General features: G+C 37.1%; 2 protein-coding genes across 2 annotated transcripts in view; both read right to left on the reverse strand.

The window, feature by feature from the left end:
* Window positions 1-604: 604 nt before the first annotated feature.
* ScsbetaA (Succinyl-coenzyme A synthetase beta subunit, ADP-forming) lies at window positions 605-10178 on the reverse strand. Its single transcript, XM_067107687.1, has 9 exons — window positions 9306-10178; window positions 6527-6795; window positions 5602-5764; window positions 5063-5165; window positions 4531-4692; window positions 4162-4305; window positions 3509-3669; window positions 1786-1905; window positions 605-1282 (listed from the first exon to the last, which is right to left on the reverse strand). The coding sequence occupies exons 1-9, from the start codon at window positions 9369-9371 to the stop codon at window positions 1118-1120; spliced, it is 1353 nt and encodes a 450-aa protein (XP_066963788.1). The 5' UTR covers window positions 9372-10178; the 3' UTR covers window positions 605-1117.
* Window positions 10179-12584: 2406 nt separating this feature from the next.
* Window positions 12585-16453, reverse strand: part of LOC136840795 (gamma-aminobutyric acid receptor alpha-like) — a 28184-nt gene continuing 24315 nt past the window's right edge. Inside the window, exons 8-10 of the mRNA XM_067107688.1 lie at window positions 16271-16408; window positions 14830-15081; window positions 12585-13643 (exon numbers count right to left, since the gene is read on the reverse strand). Coding sequence (XP_066963789.1) covers window positions 13365-13643; window positions 14830-15081; window positions 16271-16408 — 669 coding nt within the window. The 3' untranslated portion in view covers window positions 12585-13364. The remainder of the gene's footprint in view (window positions 13644-14829; window positions 15082-16270; window positions 16409-16453) is intronic.

A 16453-nucleotide genomic window follows, 5' to 3' on the forward strand; every position in this document is an offset into this window, starting at 1 on the left:
GGAGATGTGGTGGCCAAAGGCTAGAAAAGAGTTCTCAAAGGCTGAGATGGTTTGGGAATGTGATGAGAGGGGAGGAGGATTAGTCAGTCAGAAAACCAGTGGATATGAAATCGAACAGGATGAAAACCAGCAGGAGGTATCAGAAAATAAAAGCATGAACAAAGACCTAACCAGATGGTACTCGAGACAGAAAGTGCCCAGAAAGAAGAAACTGAAGTCAGTTGACATTTAAACGCATGATGCAAAAATCTAATATAAATGTTGACGCAATGTATAGAACGTTGACATAATGTAATGGTATTTGCACAAAAAACTAGACTCAGGACACTGGGTGTCACTTTGGTCTGAACAACCTACATGTATTTTCTCTGCCTGATGTGGATTAAAGAGGAGGCAGCCATGTTACCATAATCCACGTACAAAGTTGTCACACATTTATATTTATGTGCAATGGTCATCTCAGTCTAAAGACAGAGTATCTATCTTACAACATTGTGCTGACAAACCCCCTGCATATATCAAGATCCTTGAATATGTGTGTGAAGAAATGTACAGTATTGTAAAAGTATTATACTTTGCAAAGGACACCAGAAAAACCAAGATGTCGTTTTGTCATTGGCTTCAACATTTATTGGGAGCTCCAATAATAAATTATATATACATCACCCTAGTCTTATTAACTTTCCTTAAAGGGTATAAGCAACTCAAAAAGGAAAGGTTATAACACTAGAATGAAATATAATCATCTTAGGTAGTTTTCAACCTTACCTCTAAAATATCTACATACTCCTCCTCCTCCTCTGCATCAACATGCAACCCTCCACTTAACAATAAATAGACATATAAACAAAGCCAAGTAAAATTTACAAATGTACAACATTAAATAAAAAGCTATATGTATATCTTCTATAATGAATCATGTGAGTGTGACTGGTTTACATCATAATAATCAAAAGATCAAATGCATAATACACGGACTTAGTAAATACTGTAATTCCCATCTCTGAAGTTTAAAACTTAATTTTCTGTGAGGTTTATACCGTCATTCAAGCCTGGAAAAGCAAAGTCAAAACTGGCTAAGCATAAATTGTAAAACAATGAAAGTGTCAGCTACTGATTATACAGGGAGTTCAAATTTCACATCAACATTAGCAGCCTTGGCCATTTGGATGATGTTTGAGAGCTTCACAACCATCTTCGCAGCATCATCAAGATTGTCGCAAGGTAAAATTCTCAGGTTGGACATCGCAATCAGGGCCTTGGCGTCATCTACATTAGTGCCCTGTTCAAAAAAGGGAAAAAATAAAAGTCCAGATCACTTTTTCAATAATGCACTTACAAACTACACACAATACTGTACACCAAACATACACATCATATCAAGATAAGCATATCTGAGACTACATTACAATGTAAACTTCATCAGTGGTTTTGCAGTGGTTTACAGTATCCTATGAATTTCTCTCAGAAAACAGTAATACATTTCCTTTTCTTCAAGACAAATCAGTCAAATATTACCTTAATTGTTATGAAAATTAAAATGAAAAGATTTCTCTGATTCTCTAATTATACTGGATAACCTAGTTAACATCTTCCACTCCTCCACTCTTTCAATATGATAAAGAAAAGAATTTTTTTTTCTTTTATCAATTACTGAACAGTACAGTGTCCAACATTTGAGAAAAAACTGAAAAATGAGCAACTGCACATCTACTAAGTGGCCATGATCTATATATTGAGCTCAAGAAATTGAGCTTAAAAACATAAAACTTTGCTGTGTCATACCTGTAGTCTCACTACAATGGGGATCTTTAAGGAGAGCTCTTCTGCAGCAGCAATAATACCCTGGGCAATAACATCACATCGCATAATACCACCGAAGATGTTCACCATAATGGCATGAACCTGAATAGAGAAGTATGTCATTAAAATTGAGAAAGAAGCTTGCAAAGACCTAACGAGCTTTACAATTACTAACACATACATGTTAAAAGGATTTCATGGAATGGAATGGAATAGAATATCATACTTAGCCCACAGGCAAAGCCCTGGGAGGTATGAAGTGATTCAGTAGTGGAAAGGAAATTGAGAGTAAATAGGTTTGAAAGCTGGAACAGGGGGAAAACCTCACAGTTGCACTGTGAAACAATAGTTAGGAGAGGGTAGAAAGTAAGATCGAAGAAAGAGAATATGAACAGAGGAACACTACAAGGAATAAAGGGGTTGCAGCTGAGGGTCGAAGGGACACTACAAAGTACCTTACATAATGCCAACAGTGCACTGTGTGAGGAAGATGTCATACACTGATGATGTCAAGCCCTTTAAGGCTGTCAAATCCCTGTTATCCATTTATAAATCATTCTTTAAGTAAAATGTTTCTTAAAAATGGAAAACTCTACAACAATTTTAACATTAGCTTCTCATTATTTGAGCTCATACTTTCCGGTACTGAACAGTGTTAGTCAAAAGTATTCTTTAATAATCCAAAGTCATCCTCATGTACACATAAGCATTTCCTCCCAAAGATGCTGCCATTACTCTACTCACTGCATCAATACTTCATTGCAGCTCAACACGCAAGTATAAAAAAATCAAAGCAAACAATGAATTCCATGGGAATGTAAAAAATCAATGTAAAAACTTGACTCCAATTTTGTGTCAATATCAAGTACACAGAACACTAACTATGCACTAGCTGCGTATCTTGATACTGTTGGAATATCAAATCAATTTTACTCAGAGGAAATGGGGATGAAGATTTAGGGCATTTAGCACAGTATGCAAATGCATTGTGTAAAAGTCTAAGCAGCAAAAATCTTTATGGTGCAGCAAAAATGGGACAACTGGCCTTTAGGATGACTCTGGGCCATTTTTGTCTACTGATGACAACAAACTGCCTACACTGAGCTGTACCAGGATAGGCCTATAGGTAAATTGAAGTATTTTGTATCAGTACATTTTTCTAATAAATTATATGCAAAATGCACCAACAAACTAGATCTAAACCAATCAGCAATTTTAATCATATTTATGGCTGGACCTTCACTTCATCTATTACTATATACACTACCTGAGTTGCAGGCCTTTGCCTTATCACAACTGGTGATAATATATAGGAAATAAAATGAACTACTTCACCAAAATAAAGAGGGGAATAAAGGCATTGTTATGTGTCTCTGGGTATTCTCTGAAGACTTCATGGCAGTAATTTACAAATCTTTAAGTAAGTACTTTAATTCATAGACATCATACCTAGATGCTGTATACAGTAAATGATACTTAGCTGTAACATTTTTTCCACAAATATAAGAATAATTCTTATGCAATGGCATAGTAAACAAAGACAACAAGAGACAAAGTAGACAATCAAATGTGTAAAAGAAAATTATATTTTCAACAGCATAAAACATGCGAATTTCAACAGACCAAAGTCAAATATTACCTACGCTACAGGTCAAGTTTAAAATACCTGTACCACTCAACATCCAAACATAAAAGTCCTTCTTACATTTGGATCTGCTGTGATGATCTTGAAGGCTTCCTTCACTTGCTCTGCCGTAGCTCCTCCACCAACGTCCAAGAAATTGGCGGGCGAACCTCCATGCAACTTGATGATGTCCATGGTGGCCATTGCCAAGCCAGCTCCGTTCACCAAACAGCCTATGCTACCTGAAGGTCGATAAAGTGCCAGGATGTTTATCAATCATTTTGCCCATACACAGGCATCCCCTGGTTGAGAAAAAAACTAATCCAAGCTCAGAGACGCTTCAAAAGAATAATCCCTAAAGAAGAGCTCAACAGCTCACACTGAAGCTCCATTCTCTACTCATACTCGGCCTCTTGTTTGTCATCATCACTTGGAGAACATGTTGAAATTAAAACATAAATATCTCTAAGGCTTCCTAATCTAAACCTCTAACAATTTTTCAAGAGAAAACCTGGATTCACAAGTTTACTTTCATAACTGCAAAAAGTATCCTAATCTGTTCTAATGCTCTTTCCAATGTTACACAGTACAGTATTACACACTGGCTATCTATTACTACCACTTTATCTAGATAAAATCAAGAAGTTCTATAAATGTCAAAGGCTGCTAACAACCCATTGGGAGTTCAGAAGAGATAACAACAGAGAAATGTTAAAAACATAAAACTGTCTTACCGTCAAGAGCAATGTAATTGAGATTATACCTAGAAGCCTCCACTTCCTTGGGATCTTCCTGAGACCAATCTCTCTCGTCGAATATTTCCTTCTGACGGAACTCAGCATTGTCATCGAACCGCATCTTTGCATCAAGTGCGTACACTGCGAATGGGAAACATTTCTGGTGAAGCTTTCATTATCAAGCAAAATGGGGAATATTACCACTAAACATCGTTTTCTTATTGTACACTGATGTAAGAGAAGGAAAAAAAAAAATATACATCATCAAGGGTTATTTAAATTTGTTACTGAACCTTACACACAATTTCAAGCAGTGAAGCTCCAGGTTTAATTTATAAGTATCAAAGAAAGAGTTGTGGTACTTACTTTTTCCATAAGTGTCCTCAGCATAAGGGTTGATTTCTATCATGGATGCATCAAAATTGATGAATGCATTATATAAAGATTTAATGACATCAACGGTTTCCTCCAGTCGTGACTCCAAACCGAGGCTTTTCGCAATATCTTCTGCCTTGGCGTCAGTTATCCCTGGAAAATACTTTCTCATCAGAACAAAAAATGATCAAGCTTGACCTTACAGACCTACGATCTATGATCATTAAACGTGCAATGATACACTTCAATACAAATTAGGTCAAGTCTCAATTTGTAATTTTTTTATTCCATCCTAGTGCAACACCACTGTTTTTGTTTTTTTTATTTTAAAATATTGAACTTCATTACAGATGCAAAAAAATCCACTGAACTACTGAAATACTTAAGGATAACATTTCTTTTACGCTAAGATCCTCTCAGGTAATAGAGATTACAATTCAAGCATAAAACACGTCATATGATATCAGTCCAAAATACTCTGTAACAAAGGTAGGAAACATCTTCTAAAAAGACGCAGACATACCTTCAACAATATCAATTGGGACTTTGATGATTGCCTCTGGACTTTCTGCGGCTACATCTTCGATATTGACGCCACCCTGAGCAGATGCAATTATCACAGGACCCTGGGTAACAGCAAAAAATAAAATATCAAATTCCCCAACATAAGAAACCATATAAACCATACATGAATTGCCAATGTATAAAAACCACTCCAAATGCAATTTGATGCGAATATCAAAGCAGCTTTGTGTTACATTTATAATGCATAACTTCTGAGGAAAATATTTTGTTTCCACTTATCTTGAGGCTCAAAAATCATAAAATTCGCTGAGTTCTAGTACCACATCATTAGTTCTGTGCTGTAACTGAGTAAAACATCCTAACCTATGGAATACAGCTTATTTTTTCATATGCGAAACATAAACAATCAACATAAAAACAGTGTACTGTAATTCATAATTCTGGGGCAAGAGTGTCATTTAAGGATTAAATCTAAAATGTCTGGCCCTACTGTAGTATAGTTTTCAAAATATAAAATAGTAAAGATGTCATGCTTACACCAAAAGACCGTTCCATCATGATGGCCATGTAGAACTCTCGTCGTGGAAACTTGCGTTCACAAACTAAGACCTTGTTGCATGCAACACCTTTCTCACCAGTCTGCTTGGTGACAAGAAGATCCCCAATCATCTTGCCAGCAATATCTGCAGCTTCTTCTGCACTGCTCAACAAAAGGACAAGAATTAAACTCAAAACACAAAAATAAAATTCAAACTCAAAACACAAAAATAAAATTCCATAATCTACGAAATAAATAAGAATTCAGATAATGAATTCTGAAATTTCAACCACAGTGAATGCCCTAGGAGACACACACACTCATGCAAAGAAAAACGCATTATTACTTTAAGGACTTTGTGATACACACGTCCAAGTCTTATACTTCACACTCATAGCATTCCTGCCTCCTTCAAGCAGTCTACACGAATAATAATTTACACAAACATCGGAGTAAATACAACATGTCTATTTCTACTCCAACCATCCTGTTTTACTGTCATCGTCTCAGAGGTTCCATCTCAATCCCATTCCTTTTGCTTTCATCATTCCTCTCTATCTAACAACTCACTGCTTAATGTGTTGCCATAATTACTTTAGCTCCTAACTCATGAAGTCTCACTTTGGGATTTACCACGCCATAATAAACATATTGCTATTACCAGTATGACGTAAATATCTTATTTCACACAGTACTTTGATGCTACTATATATTTAACTGTACCACACACACTTACAACTATGTTTTGTTCTACTCATGTAAACCTGTTGACATTAATGAGACAGTGTTAAAAACATTAATTCCAATTCTTTCCCAGCAATTGAAATCTCAACTTTCTGAAATATAATACAGTATAACAGATTCCTACGCAAAGTTGCAGATTAACACACTACAGATTTCAAGTCCTTCAGAAAAAATACTCACGAGTAAACTAGTTTGACGCCTCCTTTCAATCCACCCTTGAAATATCCCTTTCCTCGTCCACCAGCAAGAACCTGAGCTTTGACGACAACATCAGTCGAATCTAGGGACTTGGCAATTTCATACGCCTCCTCAGCTGTGCTGGCCACTCCAAAGCCAGGCACAGGAATGCCAGATTTCTTGAGCACTGAGAAGCTGACATGTTCGTGGACATTCAAGTATCTCTTCTGTTGGATTCCTGCTAAAGGTGCTGCCCCCGCATTGCTCACAGCCTGGTTCAAAATAAAAGAGGGAAATTGGAGTCTGATCCAGTCATTACAGCTGGCCATTTATAATTTTGTGATGGGCAATCAATGGCTGTTAACTTCATTAGCAATCTAAATGACAGGCCAACTGTCTTACTGGAAAAAGCAAATACTGCTCTGTAAATTTCTGTATTCATCTTGTATTTTTGTTACATTACCATTAACAAGTTTTGAGACTGAATTACTTTCCAAAGAGCTTCATTTCAGTGTTTTTTTCAAAAACTTCTGAGTATGCTCAGACCTTTTGCATTACACCTACTATGTGCTGGCACTTTAAATCTCTCTGTGTTTAATCTATGATGATGCTATAAAGTGTACAGTACGGTATACATTTTGTCTTTTATGACTCAAGTCTGCAGGTACTTCATACAATATCTGACCTCAATTCCTGTACACTTAAAAAGAAGTGGGCTCAGAATTTATGTCCAACCATGTCTGGTGATGTTAAATTTTCCATGCTGCACTGGAGAGCATGGATTAAGATCCATATACTTTTAATTTTCTAAATAAACCTGAGAATTTGGCAGTGAAAACAACCTTTGTGTGTTCAGTATATGAAGTTTGAAAAAATGGGAAATAAACAAATGATTTAGACTCCTAAGATCACAGGCTGCCATACAGCAAGGGCCCATGCCAGCAAAAGCTTAACTTAAAACAACTCCCATGACAGAATAAAACTTTGTCATTTAAATACTGTACAGTACTGCATACGCACAATCTAAGATAGTCTCAAAGGTTTCGGAGAAGCAGTACCACAGCTAAAACTAGTACAATATATGCATGAATGGATGTTTGTTTATACAGACATGGTTAACAGTTACCGGTGGTCCTCTTCAGTATGAACTTAAGGGCTCAATTAAGCCTATAACCTTTTGGTGATCTTTCAATACTTAAATAGCCTACTGTACTGTATAGCTGTCTGGTATGAAAATATTACATCAGTCATACAATACTTTAGGTTAGCCTACAGCATCTTCTGAGCTAAGCTGATGCTGGAATATATTTACGTTCATAAATGAGCACTTTTAGAGACAGTGGACCCCACTCTTATATCCTAAAATTCCATGAACCATGTGGGAAAGCAGGGTTTTTTGGTGGTGGGAAAACACTATAGGAGTTAAATACAAGGACCTTAATCCCTCTGATAGTTCTCATTCAGATCAAGGTAAGTTATGGAACGTTTTTCAAATTCATATCATGCACTAGGGTAAAAACTGCGAACTCTAAGTTAGGTTACGTTGGTTAGGTCATTTTTTAACTAAATAAACATCGGAAGTGCTCAGCGCACACATTAAAACACGGGAAAATTATATATTTAAAAGTCCAATATATGATATGGGTTTAAAGTAAAATTTTACCAAAAAGTTTGTATAATGAACGGCAAAAAAATTTGAAAATAACTTCAACCAAAGACTGTTTTGGCTTTCACAAGGAATCTCCCATGAATGCAATAGCCTAATGGTTGGAGTTGGGTAAAACTAAAGACTACTATCGCACCCTTCGGGTTTGGTAACAACCAATTTACGTGCAAAACGAGTGCCGTGTTCAGTACCAGCCCCTACGTAAAAGATGGTAAATACCATAAATATTAATAATACAAGACATAAACATAAATAAAAACAAAAACAATGGCTGTTAAGTGTTCCAGCTAGCAACTGACATTTACCAGGCAATGTTAAGTCTTCAATTTTACAAAGAAATGTATAAAATGCAAATTATAAAGTAGGAAAAAACTGTGGTTCCTGAATTTAAATCAAAATTAAAGTATCATAGCATTACCATTTACCAACAAAATTATATAAAAAACCATATGCTAGGTCTTGGCTATCATAGATCTACCAGTTTTGAAATCCCACTGCAGGATAGGTTAGGCTGCGTCACATCTACGTTTACTGAAAATTAATATATTATAGTAGGCTAGTCATTTTACCAAAAAAAATATATATATATATATAAAAAATCATGCACTAGCCTAGGTCTCGTCTATTGTAGGCCTACCAGTTTAAAAGTCCCACTGTAGGATAAGCTATCAAAGCAAGCGGTTTTCACAAACAATATGGCAAATAAACGGTAAAAAAGACGTCAGTATAGGCCCATGAATCCTGTACTTAAGAGATATTAATTCATTCTAGAACCCTAGTATAGAAAGGTTACGTAGGCCTATTGGGGGTAAGATACGTTGACTAACAGCAAACAAATCCCGTGAAATAAGTCCAGCTATCCATATATGATTGGTAAGTGTTAATTAAACATTTTTAGACTCGCACACAGGGCTATAATTAGCGACAACGCTCTAGGCCTACTCTAAAATAACACCCCATACATTCCTAACAGCCTTGACGGTAGGCCTACGAAGGCTGACTAAAACCTACCAATTAAACGGCATATTTCAATTTTAGAGCGTTAATATTTAACATACGTTAAAACTGAGGGTTAATTCATTCGTAATTACTTTACCACACAATCTCAAAGATTACCTGAAGGGCCCTCCTGGCGAAAACTTTCTCGGCAGCGGAAATCGTCCGGCTTAGTACGGTCGCCATATTGCTCAGAATAACATTGCTTCTTCTTCTTCCTAGAAGATCGTCGCAGCCTTGGTCTCCCGGTTAAAACTCTGAACAGATCTTGTTTATTATTTTTTTTTTTACAATGATGAATTTTCATGAGTCACAAATGACTGGCTTCATACTAACTGTTTTTTTTTTACTTCCTTACACAAGAATTCCTGAGTGAATTTGCCGTAATAAGATTTGATTTTAGAAAAGATCGTCGTAGGCTCAGTCTTTCGGTTAAAATTCTCCGCTAATCTTCTGTTGCCTTTTTTTAATGATGAACTTTCATGAATCACGCATGCCTTGCTTCGTCTTAACTGCTTTTTACTTCGCTACAAAAGAATCCGGAGCGAATTTGCCTTAAGAAGTTTTGTTTGAGTAAAGTTAAATGTTAAGATAGAAAAAGACCTTTCGGTTTGGTTAATGGGCGTCTTACGTCAAATTAACATTTAGTTACTTATTAATACATGTGGCGTAATCGTAATATTATCACAGTTTAACTATTACGCTTCACAGATTTCACAATACATCCTGTCATGGGATCTACTCTCTTTGCGTAGAGGTATTCTTTGACAGGTAATCCGGTTGCCGAGCTTAGTAAGACTATCATTGATTTTCTTTTTCTCCTTATGTGCCGAGTGGCCTGCTCACCTTCGATAATGCAACTAGATAACAAAAGTTGGTCACGTCTTGTGGCAAGTTTTTATCCCTGGATTGGTTAAGCAAGAATACACTTAGTTTGTACCGGAAACTAGCCTACACTTGTGTATGCTGCGGTAGGGTTACCGAAGACGTGATGGGTTACCATAAAACAAACGGCATGTGTGGGGTGCATAAAATGTTTATATGTACAGTATACTTATATATATATATATATATATATATATATATATATATATATATATATATATATATATATATATATAATGTGTGTTTTTTTTTTGTATGTGTGTGTGTGGTTATCTTTGCTCTTTTGTAAATGTTAGCTCTAATACAAGTTCATGGTCGCCAGGCTTCTCTACGGAAAATAAATAGTCCATTTGTCACAATCGTTGCTCTGAGAGTCGACCGCGTAGATAAGCTAATCTCATTCATTTTATCTCTTTATGTCTGTCATCATAGAGCAATTTTTATTTACTCTACTATTTATTTATTCCTTCATTAATTTTCATAGATTATACAACTGTTCTCCTGATTCTCAATATATGTGCATTATAATCGAACCTCTATAGAACCATGTAATAGTAGGCCTATGGTATTTCCTTGTCTTTTTGGGGGGAGCGTGGGGGATTTGACCTAAATAAGCGTTTTACATTTTATCTTTGAACATTGCACAAACTCCAAAATAGCTTTTTGGAAGTCTGGTGCAAAATAGCTTTATTTTTCTAAATTTCCTGAAATAAATGCGTTTTTAAAGTTCAGCTTAAACATCCCTTTTTCGCTGTGTGGAAAAAGTACACAAATAGATCATGCGTTACGGCGAACATTGCAAAAACATTTCCGTTAAATGATGTGATTTGGAGATCTACTTTCGTTACTCAGATTTCCACTCTGCGCTGATGTACTTTAATGGTTATGTTTGCTTTCGAAATTCGTGAAAACACGTTGGATTTTTATCTCTGAAGGAAATTCAATGGAAAGTTCAGTGAAGAAATTTGTTTGAGGGCGGAAAAATACCTTTCATTTAGAGAGCGTTATTGTTTATATATATATATATATATATATATATATATATATATATATATATATATATATATATGTATATATATATATATTATTTGTATAAAAGGACATGGGTCTAGCAACCTCACCCCTACACCCTTGATGAGTAACCGTACGTTATGGCTTGGCCTATCTGGCGTCACTTCTCCCAAAGGAGAAGATGGTACACTGTTTAGGGAAAAAAAGTTAAGCTGTAGAGACTTGAACGAAGGAGTTTAATGTGCGTGCATTCAGTACCTACGTACACACACACACACACACAATGGACACATACATACAAACACACATGCACACAGATTCCCATTCATATATTCAGGGACACGCTCATATGAACTAAAGTGTATGCAATCACACGGGAGCAAACATTGCTGTTCATATACACGCATGACCGGAGGAAGATTTTCCAGTTTTTATCAGATTTACAGAATATTAGGCGATTAAAATCTCTCATTAATGCATCAACGTTGACAATAATATATGGATCGATTTACTTAAAAAAAAACACACACACACATTTTACTTCTTAAAAAAAATAATTGATGAGAAATCTAACGGATAATCGTCTCTCCCTCTCTCTCTGGCGACTTCTTGCAACTCCCTCTTCTAAGTCTTTCTCGTTCGTAGGACGAATCTTTTTTTCCCCCAAGGTGATAAAGGTTTGAATCACAATGACCTTGAAATGATTGCCTTTTTGGGGGGTCGTAGGGGAGCAGAGGGCCAAGCCACGTTTTTCCCGCTCTGATTTGATGATGGGTTTATCAACATCTTTATTGCCAATAATGTTCTTCCTGGTAAAGTAATTGCAGTACACTGCCAAGCCAATTTTCCTTTGGAGATTAAATGCCTCAGTAGTTAACTCACTTTCTCTTTCACTGTTTGCTAGACACAAGGGCACATGAGAGAGAGAGAGAGAGAGAGAGAGAGAGAGAGAGAGAGAGAGAGAGAGATTAATTCTTCAGTTTATTTTTTCCCGAGCCTGGCAGACGGACATGGAAGCAATGTTATGTATAAATTTGTCAGTGTATTTACGAGAGAGAGAGAGAGAGAGAGAGAGAGAGAGAGAGAGAGAGAGAGAGAGAGAGAGAGAGAGAGAGAGAAGGTAAAAACATTTGTGTATCAAAGCGAGCATTGTGTATAACTGAGAATGAAGAACAATTCAAGCATATACATTATATTGCATACCGTAATTGATCTTATACAGCATTATTCTAAAAAAACGTATTAATTTAGGTTAACTTTAGATGTAATAATTCATAAGAAAAATGCTTTTTTTTTATATTTCTCAGGTAAATAAGTCCAACTTCCATAGGGATTGATAAATAGAATTTTCTTTATTTTATCTCTTACATGACTAGATCAAGCTCTTTGGTGTGAAACAATTCATTTGTTCATTTATATATATATATATATACATATATATATATATATATATATATATTTATATATATACATACATATATATATGTATATATTATACATCGATATTATAAAAGAATAAGTATATTCAAAATAAATAAATGCAGTTTAACAAAAATACATTCAGGCTTTCTTTGTCATCCCTACAGTGTTGCATGTACATGTGTATGTATATATATGTATATATATACGTGTGTGCGTGTGTGTGTGTATGTAAATTTGTGTGTATACGTCATTCACATACGACAGGTGAATAAGCCTAGCTTTCACAAGCGTGTACGTAAATTCTATATACAAAGCTGACGCTAGCAACAAATCTAAATAAATCTAAATAACCTACATCTTGACAGATAAATTTGTGTTTCTATATGATGCTTTTGCTTCATAGAAATATATAGTTCGGAAAGAAACGACAGGAAATTCCCTTATATACATATATTATGATGAAATATTTGATTATATCGTTTGCATACGAAAATATTGCAGTAATTCAATACATATACATTTTTTTGGTTCAGGCTATTCATTGTCAAACATTCAGTGTATACGACAGCACCAATAGGTCGAAGATTCAGCATATCCATACAGAGGTTTTTGAGGAGACTTAGGCCTATGTAAATACAGTCTTCAGCTGGATAGCATTTCCATACAGAGGTTTTTTTTAGGAGACCTAGGCCTATGGAAATACAATCTCCCACTAGATAGCATTTCCATGCAGAGGTTTTTGAGGAGACCAAGGCCTGTGCAAGTACAATCTGACGCTAGATAGCACTTCTGCACAGAGTTTTTACGGAGACCTAGGCCTATGTAAATATAATCTCCGGCTAGAAGATCGACAATCGACCATTAAAGGTTATCCTGAAGCCGAGTCGAGTGAGAGAGGAATGTGTACCAGTAAATGAAATTGATGCAGAGAAACGACAGCGGAAACAAGACGCGGGAAACTTCGTCGATGTGCGAAACCGAGTTCATTTGCTGGAGGGGAGACATCTTGGCGTTCTTCTTCTTCTTATTCTTCTGGGGCTCTTGCTTGCAGCTGCTGCTGCTGCCGCGACCCCGGCGGGAGCGGATATCCAGTTGCTGAGGGCGCTGCCTTGGCTGTCTCTCCGAGCTCGCGTGACTTTGCTGCAAAGGAAAAGGAGTGATATTATGGCTGCGTTACCAACCAGGTGATGGTCAAGGTGGAAAGGTAGTCAACAGACAAATGCAATCGATAGATCATGCTTCAACTTCCGCGCTCACAGAAATGGACACACGAATGGGAGAGAGAGAGAGAGAGAGAGAGAGAGAGAGAGAGAGAGAGAGAGAGAGAGAGAGGAGGGGGAACTCCTGCAACTTGACAGTGATTAGGTTATAAGTTTCAAAAGAGAGAGAGAGAGAGAGAGAGAGAGAGAGAGAGAGAGAGAGAGAGAGAGAGAGAGAGAGAGAGAGAGAACTGGAACTTCCTGAAACTAGACTGATATCGGATTGTAAAAAAAGAGAGAGAGAGAGAGAGAGAGAGAGAGAGAGAGAGAGAGAGAGAGAGAGAGAGAGAGAGAGAGTGAACTGAAACCCCCTAAAACTAGACCCATATCAAATTATAAAGAGAGAGAGAGAGAGAGAGAGAGAGAGAGAGAACTGGAACCCCCTAAAAACTAGACCCATATAAAATTATAAAGAGAGAGAGAGAGAGAGAGAGAGAGAGAGAGAGAGAGAGAGAGAGAGAGAGAGAGAGAGAGAGAGAGAGAGAGAACTGGAACTCCCAAAACTAGACCCCTATCAAGTTGTAAAGAGAGAGAGAGAGAGAGAGAGAGAGAGAGCTGTAACCCCTAAAAACTAGACCTGCTATCAAATTATAAAGAGAGAGAGAGAGAGGGAAAACTGAACCCCCCTAAACCAGACCCTATCAAGTTGTAAAGAGAGAGAGAGAGAGAGAGAGAGAGAGAGAGAGAGAGAGAGAAAAGAGAGAGAGAGAGAGAGAGAGAGAGAGAGAACTGGAACCCCTAAAACTACTCATATAAATTATAAAGAGAGAGAGAGAGAGAGAGAGAGAGAGAGAGAGAGAGAGAGAGAGAGAGAGAGAGAGGGGAGAGAGAGAGAGAGAGAGAGGAGAGAGAACTGGAACCCCAAAACTAGACCCATATCAAATTATAAAGAGAGAGAGAGAGAGAGAGAGAGAGAGAGAGAGAGAGAGAGAGAGAGAGAGAGAGAGAGAGAGAGAGAGAGAGAGAACCGGAACTCCCTAAAATTAGACCCATCTCAAATTACAAAGAGAGAGAGAGAGAGAGAGAGAGAGAGAGAGAGAGAGAGAGAGAGAGAGACTTCTACATACAACCTTAGCATGAGGAAGGGGCGACACATTGACGATGCCTGCATGGGACTGCCTCCGACTAGGCTTCCGACAGATGAACGACATCCGAGAGCAGATCGTCGCTCTGGGCAGAGAGTTGTAAGAAGGAGTCGTTACGTGGACGACCCTGGAAGTCCCGACGCCGTTGTGCCCTTGGGTGATGGCGATGTCGTCAGTGGTGACCAGTCGCTCTTCGCGCTGACTGACTGGGATGACTGTGCAACTGGCTAAAGGCTACGAAGGAAAAATTCTTCATTGGTTCAAAAAGCAAAAACGAACAAAAAATTCCTGGCTAATAGTACTAATGCTAGGGGTTTTTTTATGATCTAATACGCCAGGTCAACTGTTACAAAGAAAATTATTTTTGGTCTACTTAAAAATGAAGCAGCTTTGACTTTTTTTTATCGTTTTTCCAAAATGAATATTTAAAAAAAATCGTTTTCTTGCATGCTATTGTTTGATGGCAGACTATGGAATCATAGCTAATTCTTAATGTTGAAGAATTGAAGAAGACTGACTGATCAGTCTAGAATCTAGAAGAAAAACTGCTTTTGATATTACTTCTACAAAAGTGTTTGTTCATCCTTAAACAGCAGGTGAACTAAATCAGTTATTTGCAATCTTTCCTCTGTCAAGGGAGGACGAGTCTCGTCTACTCATAAAAATAAGGTCTGTGAATTACAAATTAGGAGTTACAATACCGTCTTGCTCCTAGTTTGAAAAGACCTCTATGAAATTTCACATAAATGAGTCTAAGCCTAGCCTGGACTTCCAAAACAAAGCATCATACAGAAGTATTCGAAGGAAAGATACTGTACCTGCCTCACGTAGTGAAATTACATTGTTTAAATTATTTCAAATGCTGCAATTTTCTTCTGTTGTGGTCACAGAATCTAGTTAAAAACGTTATTTTTCAGGGATATGTATGACGAAACAGTACAGTGCTTTCTATGCTAGCTTCGACAATTTACAAATACATACTGTAGGCCTACTCTTTAAATTTTCGCTGATTCCATTTCATTGCTTTTCGTGGAATATAGGCCTGTGCACTAAAACACACACACACACATACACATACACACACACACACACACACACACACACACACACTCTCTCTCTCTCTGGTTCTTCATTGGAGGTGGGTAGAGCTCGGCCAGCCCGCTGTTGGCCCAGCGTCTGACTCTCTGAGCGGCCAATGAAGAATTAGAGGAATTTATTTAGTGATAGAAATTCATTTCTCGTCATAATGTGGTTCGGATTCCACACAACCTGTAGGTCCCGTTGCTAGGTAACCAGTTGTTTCTGGAGAGCCACGTAAACAAATCTAATCCTTCATTAGTCCTAGGAGAGCTGTTAATCAGCTTAGTGATCTGGTTAAATCATGATATACCAACTTTAACTTTCTCTCTCTCTCTCTCTCACCCTCCGAGTGAACCTGGATCTCGTCATCATCATTATCATCTTCTCCTTCTTCCTCTTCTTCCGAATCTGCCTCAGAACTTGAGTCTGATAAATAGATCTCCCCAGAGCCTACTTTCGTGAAGACGTGAACGAAAGCGAACTGTATAAAAAAAAGGCGATTAGGAAAAAATAAACATGAAACAGT

This window comes from Macrobrachium rosenbergii, chromosome 8 (genome assembly GCF_040412425.1).
Source record: "Macrobrachium rosenbergii isolate ZJJX-2024 chromosome 8, ASM4041242v1, whole genome shotgun sequence".
NCBI classification, from domain to species: Eukaryota; Metazoa; Arthropoda; class Malacostraca; order Decapoda; family Palaemonidae; genus Macrobrachium; species Macrobrachium rosenbergii.

What these genes read in the sequence shown, in the direction of transcription:
- ScsbetaA (XM_067107687.1), bottom strand. Translation starts at nt 9,371, where the DNA reads ATGGCGACCGTACTAAGCCGGACGATTTCCGCTGCCGAGAAAGTTTTC. An exon ending in TGAGGACACTTATGGAAAAA is followed by an intron (nt 4,306 to 4,530) that starts GTAAGTACCACA and finishes TCCCATTCGCAG; the next exon opens with TGTACGCACTTGATGCAAAG. An exon ending in CCATTGTAGTGAGACTACAG is followed by an intron (nt 1,283 to 1,785) that starts GTATGACACAGC and finishes TTTTTTGAACAG; the next exon opens with GGCACTAATGTAGATGACGC.